The following is a 9,895-nucleotide window of genomic DNA, read 5'->3' as shown; positions in this document are numbered from 1 at the left end:
AGAAGCTGTAAAGTGAAGTGCTTCCTGTAGTAAAAGGTGAAAGTTCTTGACTTAAAAAGATCATATTCTGAGGCTGCTAAGATGAATGGTAAGAACAAGTCTTCCATCCATGAAACTGATGGAAAAAGAAATTGATGCTAACTTTGCTGTCACACCTCAAATACGTATGCACAGAAAAAAACATACTATAACAGGGTTCGGTACTGTCCGTGGTTTCAGGCATCCAGTGGGGGTCTTGGAATGTATCCCCCACGAGAAGAAAGACTACTGAACTGCTTGTTGCCCAGACACAGCCTTCATAATGATGCCACATCTTGAGCAGTTAACCAACTGCTCTCCCATCCTAGAGAAAAAATTGAGGAACTTTACATGGAAATCCTTGATATGTAAGCATCAAAAAGCAGAATGATGGTCTCAAAAGTCATTTTTAGTGATCTACTGACCTATCCATGATTAAACAGTCATGAGAGCGTGCATATATCAGCGTGCCTACTGACCTGTATTGTCTGTGGATGTGTCAAACCTCAGAGGTATACATTTCAGAACACTTTAAGTCCATTACAAGAGGCATGATTTTGTTCCAGGCACACGTTTATTAAAATTTGAACACAAGATTCCTCTGCAAGATATTTTCCCATGTGACACAGCCTCCCTTCCCCACCTCAGCCTCACGATACTCTAAGTTTCAGTGACAAAAGAGGCAAACGATGATATATGCCATTGATTATAAAAATCTATACTCTGAAATAATAAAAAAATTCCTTTCCAATGTGTTTCAGTTATTTCTGAAGAACTCCACTGCTGGCCAGTCGGCTAGCATGCCATCGGAATTGTGCAGTCCTAGCTAACTACAAAGTTCCTACAGTCTAAAAATTCATACCTCAAGTTTCCACATTTAAAAGGAAAAAGGCACAGGGCAGAGAATAACAAATGAAGACAGGGTGACTGAGTCAGTCCCCTGGAGCTCCAACAAGAAAGCGAACAGAGCCGTACCAATCCCTCAGGGCTCATCGCCGGCAGCGGAATTTCTTCAAAAATCAGACTCTAAATGTCCCAATCTCTTTCAAATTGGTCTTTTTACAAATTAGAGAATCAACATTTCCTCACAAGAGTACATAAAGAGTTTCACCTCTGAATGAGGAATCTTTAAAACTTCAGAACCTATATAACTGAGACCTTCTTCAGAATAATATTTTTAAGGTGAGAGAAAGGACAGTTGTAATGTCCTCTTGTGGTTCACGGGTTTCTATTTATGTTGCTGGTGTTTATTCAGCAAAAAAGAGATGGAGTCTCTTTTCTAGGTCCTATAGGCCACTTTCTCCTTTTATCATCTATTTCAAGTGCAACAATTATTAGAAATCTTTAAGCTATAATTTCTGAGCCTTTCTTAATTTCTTTGAAAAAGGAACTACGTTGGGAACACGCAATGCTGGTTACTCAGTTAGATGTCAGGAAGCACAAGGAGAGATCCAAAAATGCTCCCGTCCTCCAGGCACAGACGACTCGGGTCTGAATAACTAGCACATTACATGACTCTGCTAAAAATGAAAGATTCTAAATGTTAAAAACAATTATACACCAAAGAGACAGGCAAACGTGGTGGTAAATGCTAAAAGCCAGACATATCTTTAAAAGATCATGCTCACATTAAGTAAACCATGTAGTGATAGAACATCAAAATTAAGTTGACGAATAAAAAGGCACATTCTAAAAGCTCAGGAGTAGAAGGAATACGACAGTTCTTTTTGGTTTGTTTTATTTCTAATGTAGGAGGAAAGGCAAACAGGTGTATTAAAATAATTTTTCGGGTGAGGGTTTCTGTCAGTCAAAGCAGTTAACACTGGCTTCTTTCTCCCTGGTCCAAAGCAGTCTTTTCTTTCATTGGCTTCTGAGAACGTATTTAGTCTTCCGCCGTGTAGATGCGATACATGAGGGCTACGACCACTGCTGAGATGGCTGGGATCACCCAATTGGTCCACCAGCTGGAAAGAAACAGCAATGATGCTTGTATGGTGTTCGATGCAGGGGACTCAAAATGTTTGCTCCTTCTGATTACCGTGAAAACCAGTATGGCATGTTTTTACTACCCTTCTAACCTATTTGGATGAAAAGACAACTCTTGAGTTGCCAAAAGCGATGCAAGCGCAGCACGTGCCCTGGTGTACCGGCCATTCTCTATCCTCCTGGCTTATGAGAAGGCTAATGAGCCTCGGGTTCCAATTAAATCTATCCCTGTAACTCATACACACAGCTATGAATCACTCCCCCAACGGGCGCTACTAGGATGAGTGACTTTTCTAAAGGGCATCAACGCTGGGCTACGTCGAGTTCACGAAAGTGAATATGCCTGCCAGGGTTTACTCTAGTTACATATATTAACTAAGAATTTAAAATGGCAGTAACTTAAGAAGCAGAAGACCAAGGTTCTCATTTTGGGAGAGCCATCAGCAAGCTGTACAGCCAAGGGCAAATCATGTCCCCTGAGCTGTAAGGTTAAGGGTTTTGAACCACATGATAACTAAGGGTGCTATCAGCACCACAGCTCTGAATTCTGGGATTCTGTTTTGAAAGTCTAGTCTTCACACGTGCGTGGATTTAACATGTTATGAAGCAACACACCCAAACTACTCAATCTGCGGTCCATCAGTGTAAATTCACGAAAATCCCTAACTTACACACTGTTCAGTCCTGATGCATAGAATTTTTGATGAAGTATAAATGACAGATTATGGATTAAATCAGGGACAGAGCTAGGAGGATCCTCCATTTAGATCTGAACCTGTAATTTCATAGAAAACAGAAATAATGTATAGGTTTTAGACTCAGAATAAAGCCAGATAATGCCTATGAATACATTTATTTTCTATCATAAACTTCCTATCCTTTAATACTCTGTACATATCAACCCATTCAAAGATCAAGTTCAAATAAAGATTTAAATCGCAAAAGGATTACAAGTGTAATTTTCATCTTGGTGGGGTTCTCTGTTTCCATTTAGAAGGAAATTGACATGTCAGGGAAAAGTAAGGTGAAGAACTGCCTGCAGGCAGGGAATGTACCAGAACACCAACAGACTGGGGCAGTTCAATTTGACAGGGTGAAATAAAATAGGCATAAATGTGTGATTTTGAACTTGGGTCCAAAAAGATAAATATATGATGGCAATGACACAAGTCAATACGGTAGAGCTGCCAAAAATGTTAATATGATCTTGGATTATAATGAAGAAATCTGGTCCTTAGAGCAAGTGATTCACACCACTCTTAGATTACTGGGTTCAATTTGGGGGCCAACGTATAAAAGGGACAGAGGAGAGCTGAGCCGTGCCTAGGAAGATATAACCACTACAATTAAGAAACTGATCAATTATCAAATGAGGAAGGAAATGGAATGTTTCCCTGGGGATTAAAAGATTGCGCAGGCCATAGAACTGCCTTGCGGAAAAAAGAAGCTTCAACTTGTTCGGTATGTTCCTTAGGGCGGACGTAGCTGGAGGGTGAGATCTGGGGTCACTCTTAGAGCGTCCACAGCCTGAGCTGTCTGACAGTTTAGGAAGGAATGCCCCAAGCGGTCTGAGGCGCCGAGCCGAGAAGACCACTGGGCTGTCCACAGAGAGGGGCACGGTGGAAGCTCAAGCGTCAGAGAGGCACCTCAGATGCGGGGTGAGGCCCCCGGTCCAACTCTGACTCTAGGAGCCTTCCAATGCAATGATACTTGGAAAGAAAACTACCACATACCTGGAGTTGGAATCGACAGTAGTAATAAGAGTTTCCTGAAACACAAGAGAAAAAGTAACTTAAAGGGAACATCTGAACATCTAGCCAATTGACTGAAAACCTGTTTTAAAATAAGAACACAATATTTTATTCAATGCATTCTTCAAAAAATGTTGAAAGGGAAAATCACATCAAATTTCTTTTCACTAAAATGCCTAATTTCACCATTTTTCTGGATGAAAAAATTTAAAGAATTATCTATATTTAAATTCCTTGTGAACATAATGTAGATAATTTGAAAAAATATCAAAAATTACTAGGCTACATAAAATATCCTGCACACAACAGACACCCAAATACTTTAATGTAGAAACTGAAAACATATCATTTACCTATACACACAACCCCATCGTTATCTTTAGGAAGAGCAGTTTAATTCTTCAAAAGCATGAATGAAACATTCAGTAAAAACACCAGTTATTTCATTCAAATCTTATATGAAGTGTCTTCAAATTATATTAAAAGACATATCAACGAAAAAAAAAATCAAGAACTGTCATTTAAATTATAACACTCTGAACCACCTTTCCTGGCCTTCTTTACCTCTGACAGGACAGTTCTAGAAAGACTGTAGAGGCCTCAGGGATGGACCTCACGCTGTCAGCAGCCAAGAAACCTCCAAATGAGGACACTCTGTGTGCGCGGTCTTTCACAGTTATGGCTTGTCTTACCTTCCAGAACTTTCCGAGAGAAGCTCTGCTTGTCAGTATCACAAAAGTGAACTAAGGACAGCTCTGGAAAAATGCATACTTCCCCAAAGAGCTGAATAACTAAGGCCTAGCGAAATATAAACTTTTCGGGCTTGAAGACATGTTAAGAAGCATTCTTTTGACATTTCACGCAGCAAAGTATTAGTGCCTCAGAGGAAGGCAGCCACGAATCAGTCAGGAAGCTTCATCAGAGTCTTGTCTCTGCAGCTCCCCAAGGCTGATCGCCAGCAAAGCCGTCAGTGGTTTGCAGCGAGGCAAAGCGACACTCAGCAAGGTGTGTTACAAAACTCCCATGAAAGGGCAGGGACCTTTCAGGGAGGAGCAAGCAAAGCAGTTAGGGGACCCACCAACCTGGAAACACGGCCTTTAAGATTCCTGACACGGTAGGGGGAAAAAAATAAGTCATTTAAAAAGAAAACCGCACATTTATTATCTTTTTAAGCAATGTTAAATCTTAGCAACTACGAAAAGTATTCATAACTACTGCAAGATTTTTCAAATTTTGCACATATGAATAAAATTAACACGGTTTACTAGAAATAATTGGACAATGCAAAAATATTATTTAGCTATTAGAAGAAAGACATAATCAGTTCCGAAAGTGAAACACAACATCTCACTAGGGCCAAACATTATTGCCACACTAGCCAGTTGAGGCTGAAACGGTAAACAGGAGGCAAACATGGATCTGTTATTTTGTTACATCGAGCACATGCATTTTACCAAACATGCTGACAGCCCTTTATGGAAACTCGGCTGGCCTGTCCTTCCTCCACCTTCATCACTGCCATGAGTGCTAACACTAAACACTGCCACTGCATCACGGCCACCAGCAACAACAATGATATTCTAAAGAGCTGAACTTCAGAAGATCATACACATTATTGATTGCTTATTATCTGTTAGGCTCTTAACCTCGGCATGCTTGAGAGTTAAAGCGAGTTTGAATTATCACTTAGCACTCCGATGAATAAGGAAACTGTCTTTCCTGCCCAACGCCCTGAGGCACCTGAGTTGGGTTTCCAATATCTAACTAACAAATATGTTAACAACATACAGGGAGCAGAGACTATGGTTTTTATTATGGGCTCGGCCACCTGTTCACTCCGTGACCTTGAGGGGTTCAGTTTCAAGAAGGAAAAGGTTAATAATTAAAACAGTACAGGGTGAACTCTATACAAAAGCATGTAACGCATCAAGCTTTTGCAAATTAAAGTCATGGCATTTGTAAGCTCATCTAACTTAGTCCATTCCTTAATTGGAAGGCCCTCCTAAAAATACTACTGACAGAATGAAGCCTTTCATGCGAAGTCAGAGCCTATATAAGTTTAAGAGACTGCAACTGCCAAGCCTGAAATGGGTGGTGGCTGTGGTTCTGCAGTGTGTGACCCTGAACAAGGGCAAAGCTTGGAATAAGGTCTGAGCTTCACTGTCTTCACCTTCCCTGGAACGTCCACAGATCCCACGGAAATATCATGAGAATCAAACAAAGTCATTTACACAGCAATGCTTTGAAAACTACGACCAAGAAAAGGTGCTGCTGCTACTGATATCCTCCATGTAAGCAGATCTGACAGACATGGATTTGTTTAATTACAAATGCATCACTTCCATGTTTACAAATACCTTAATTTGGCAACCTCACATCATGTTTTCCTTTGGGCAGATTCAAGCTAATCATCTTTGCTGCATCTTATTTCACAATTCAACTAGATATTGTAAGTAGGCAACGTGTCAAAAATCCAGACCACTGCATAGTTTTATCAGCCTGGAGAGAGATGGATGGTTACACAGACACACACAAGAAAAGAAACATCTAAGAACACTCTTCTTCTGGTAAACTAAAAGCACAAGACAGATAAATCTGGAAGAGTGGTCATGTGTTTTCTTTCATGGTATTTGCTTACGGCCTTGAGGTAAAACACCAAGTTCTTGTCCCGCATTCCCCCAGTTCTGCTCTAAGGTAAGCAGAGTCACATATGTCCTACAAGCAAATAACGGAGGAAAGAGTCTGTCTTTCAAAAATAAAGCAGTTATGGTAAGAGGCCTCAGCCCTAACTCGTGCTTTCTGCTTGTGGGCATGGTGGTTCGGGATGCGGTTGGACCTACGATAGATCTGAGTCCATGCCATGAGCCTCATCCTGTCCTTGCTTTACCACAGCTGAGTGACCTGCACCAACCTTATAAACATACCGAACACCTAACAGGAAAAAATATACTTTTTCCCTGACAGACTTTGGAGAAAAAGCAAAAACGTCACACATCACAGAATTTCAGGGGGCCAAAAAGTAGCCTCAAAGAAAGTGCTCAAGTCATATGAACTAACAGCAAGGATTCTAAGCAATCGTTACAGAGGCAATTAGAATTCTGAAGTCCATTTTTCATCTTCCTGAAGGACTCAGATCACCAACGTTGAGCTTAAGCCTCTTTTAAACAGGAGAGAATATAAAAGAAATTGCTCTACACGAAGCAGCCTTACACACGACTTTTACCGTACTGTCTAGGGTGTTAAGGTAAACACGGCCTTTATACTCTGTTGAGTTAACTGCTTTGATTTTGTTGTAGATTTAAGACAATGTCCTGCCAGCAACAGCAGTAAACTGAGTTCCCCAGTTCTTAACACACGCTCTGTCGAGCCTGTTGCTGTACTTTCTCTAATAAAACCGAGCGCATCAACCAAAATGGAAAAATTACGCTCTTTCTGTTGTTTGTTTTAAGAAAACTTTCCTCCACAGTCTTTTAATTACAGGCCAGCAACTATTCTGCCTATTTGTATTTCTCAGGAACTTTGGCTGCTGTCACCAATTCTTGCTAAGATTTATCTTCAAATATAAGTGATCAGCTCAGAGAGAAGAGCTAGGGAACTGGAGGGTAAAACCAAGTGTTGCTAAAATTATTTTCCTTTCCTAAGGAAAATGCATCAAAATGTCATTATTTAATTAACATTAAATTCATCCAACAAATATTTTTGGAATACCTACTATGTCTCAGAGACATGGAGATGAAGAAGACATAGGTAGTGTCCTCAAAGGTTTAAGCAATAAGACCTCAGTTCAATCATATTTTAAGTTCTCTGAAAATACGACTTGTGTCAAATCTTTCAGATCAGAAGCACAATGCTCCTTATAAAAAGTAGCTCTTCAGAAGGTATCTATGATGAAAAATTGTTTTGAGAGCCTTATGAAAATAACACACAAGCTATCATAACAGAACGTAACGACTACTCTATACAAATAAACTTGGCTGAGCCAATAGGTTACAAATTCATCTAACCTAGAAAGGTCATGCTGGCCTTTGCCTTCCAGTTTGACAGAAGTGAAATACCGTGAAGACAACTACAGCAACTGGGGCATTTGAGTTGGTCACACTTACCACAGGCTTGGCGATCTTTGATCTGTCATCCTATAATAAAAAAATAAGGCACATTATGGAATGAAAGACATCTACAAAAAGTACCATTTTCAAAGTGCTTGCTTTTACTGAGATTTTTAAAAACCTTACTACTTAGTAATTAGCATTTTGGGTTCATCTATCTAGGTTGTTAAAAGCAAAGTTTGATCCATGTGACTTGACTGCAAAAATTAGTAGCAGATTAAGTGTTGACAGAGATTTTCAATCTAGAGTTCCAAAGCTGAGAACAGCGCCATGGTAGTCATATTTTATATGCTGATGTATATTTACATCGATTAGACTTGGATTGTGATCTTTAATTCAGGAAGCAGCTGAGACCTACTTAGATTCTTCCCTTCCATCCTCTCAAATTCCCTTGGTGCGATGTGTCTGCATGCATGTGCGTGTGCGTATGTGCATGTATGCGTGTGTGCTGTGTAGCTTATTTGTGTGATAACCTCAGTGAATCCCCACAACCTCCCACTTACAAGGTCATAATGTACTTAAACCTCCGGCCAAAGTGGTCCAAAATAAAGCACATCTAAAGGCTGACCATAGGTAAGCCCAGCGGGCAGGTGAGGCAGAAATGCTGCAGTGCTGGCCTGCAAGCCCACTTGCTCTACCCCACAAGCTTTGAAATGGAAAGAATAAGGAAAGGATCAAACATTTGAAGGGCAGGCCTCTCTGATGACCATAAAACCACTTCACTTTTGAAGTATGAAGAAGGAAATATGTGGGCAAATAAACTTTCCAGATAAATGAAGCTTACTCTCTGAAAGTATCATCTCCTACCACGAAAAAAAAAAAGACCTCCCCACTCAAAGGAAATTGTCCTACAATGGATTTCCTATCTTCAGGCCTCCCACAAAAAATCTGGCTTAAGCTTCCCCTCATTCATGGTCAGTACAAGAAGCATCAATCATATATACACAGGACTTTTCCTATATTTTGTTCTCCATGTGCTCACTTGGGTTGAGGCTGTTTGCCAATGTTTTTTTCTGGCTAGAGAGCCCCCTTCCAGCAGCACCTCAACCTGCTTCCAGTTGGCTGCTGGGAATGCACCCCGAGCTGGGAAAGCAGGAGGGTGGGCATCGCTCTGAGGAGTCCAGGTGCTCTCTAGAGGGAAGGAGGGGAGCTTAACGTGCAGTGTGGGATCCGCCTGTCTGCTGGGGATGCTGGGAGAGCTCAGCTACTTCTTTCCAAGTTTTCAAATACATTCCTGATAACTTCAGTTGACAGACTAGCAAAGTTTTACATGCTCATTTCAAATCGCCACAGAAGAGCCTAAATTCATATGACGGCCCTAGATTTGTATAAAAGCTAAATGAGGCCTGTGTTCTTTTTAAGCCAGTCCATGAATCGGCACCAAGGGTGATGTTCTCAAAGGTCTGGAGAAGTGAGAGGAATGAGGACAATGTGTGGGTTTTACAGAAGGCAGAGTTCATTCATTTAACATAGCTGATTTCTAAAAAAATTTTAAATTATGTTTTAGAATTAAAATATCTTCAAACTAATGAAAGAAAAAGGGAGCTTCTTCAGAAAAATACTTTGGTCAAAAAATAAAAAAAATAAAACTATGCCCGGTTGATATCCCCCACCTTCCACCATTTGCTGCTCCCGGCACTTGAGGGTCTGACACGCACTGCCCTCAGCACACGGCCTTGGGATTCAAGGATTCTGACTCCAAGTGCCAGCGAAAAATGCAACCAGAGAGATGCAAAGAAATTTCCGGTCAATTTGTTTATGATGAAAACGCTGTTTTAAGATCAGGAGAAATTGTCTTTGCTTTACCCCTTTTTAAATTCTGTAGCATGAAAGTCTACAGATTTGAATACGGTCAACCAACAACTTTAAAGAGAAATAAGTAAAGGCCCCCAAAAAGGTACTTACTGGATGAAGTTCTCCAATGATAAACGTTTTGGACAACTCTCTAGCATCTGTAGAGTGCCCGATATCCTCGAAGTTCTCAGTAGCATCACCTCCAGCTTGTTCTCTTAAGACTTCTTCCCCACCAGGATG

General features: G+C 40.6%; 1 protein-coding gene across 1 annotated transcript in view; it reads right to left on the bottom strand.

Moving 5' to 3' along the window:
• Positions 1-573: 573 nt before the first annotated feature.
• CYB5A (cytochrome b5 type A) overlaps positions 574-9,895 on the bottom strand; it is a 35,991-nt gene continuing 26,669 nt past the window's right edge. The window contains exons 2-5 of the mRNA XM_014843772.3: positions 9,767-9,895; positions 7,859-7,888; positions 3,738-3,772; positions 574-1,982 (exon numbers count right to left, since the gene is read on the bottom strand). Coding sequence (XP_014699258.1) covers positions 1,901-1,982; positions 3,738-3,772; positions 7,859-7,888; positions 9,767-9,895 — 276 coding nt within the window. The 3' untranslated portion in view covers positions 574-1,900. The remainder of the gene's footprint in view (positions 1,983-3,737; positions 3,773-7,858; positions 7,889-9,766) is intronic.

This window comes from Equus asinus, chromosome 7 (genome assembly GCF_041296235.1).
Source record: "Equus asinus isolate D_3611 breed Donkey chromosome 7, EquAss-T2T_v2, whole genome shotgun sequence".
Classification (NCBI taxonomy): Eukaryota; Metazoa; Chordata; class Mammalia; order Perissodactyla; family Equidae; genus Equus; species Equus asinus.
The sequence above is the reverse complement of the archived record's forward strand: the minus strand, read 5'-3'. Positions and strand labels throughout refer to the sequence as shown.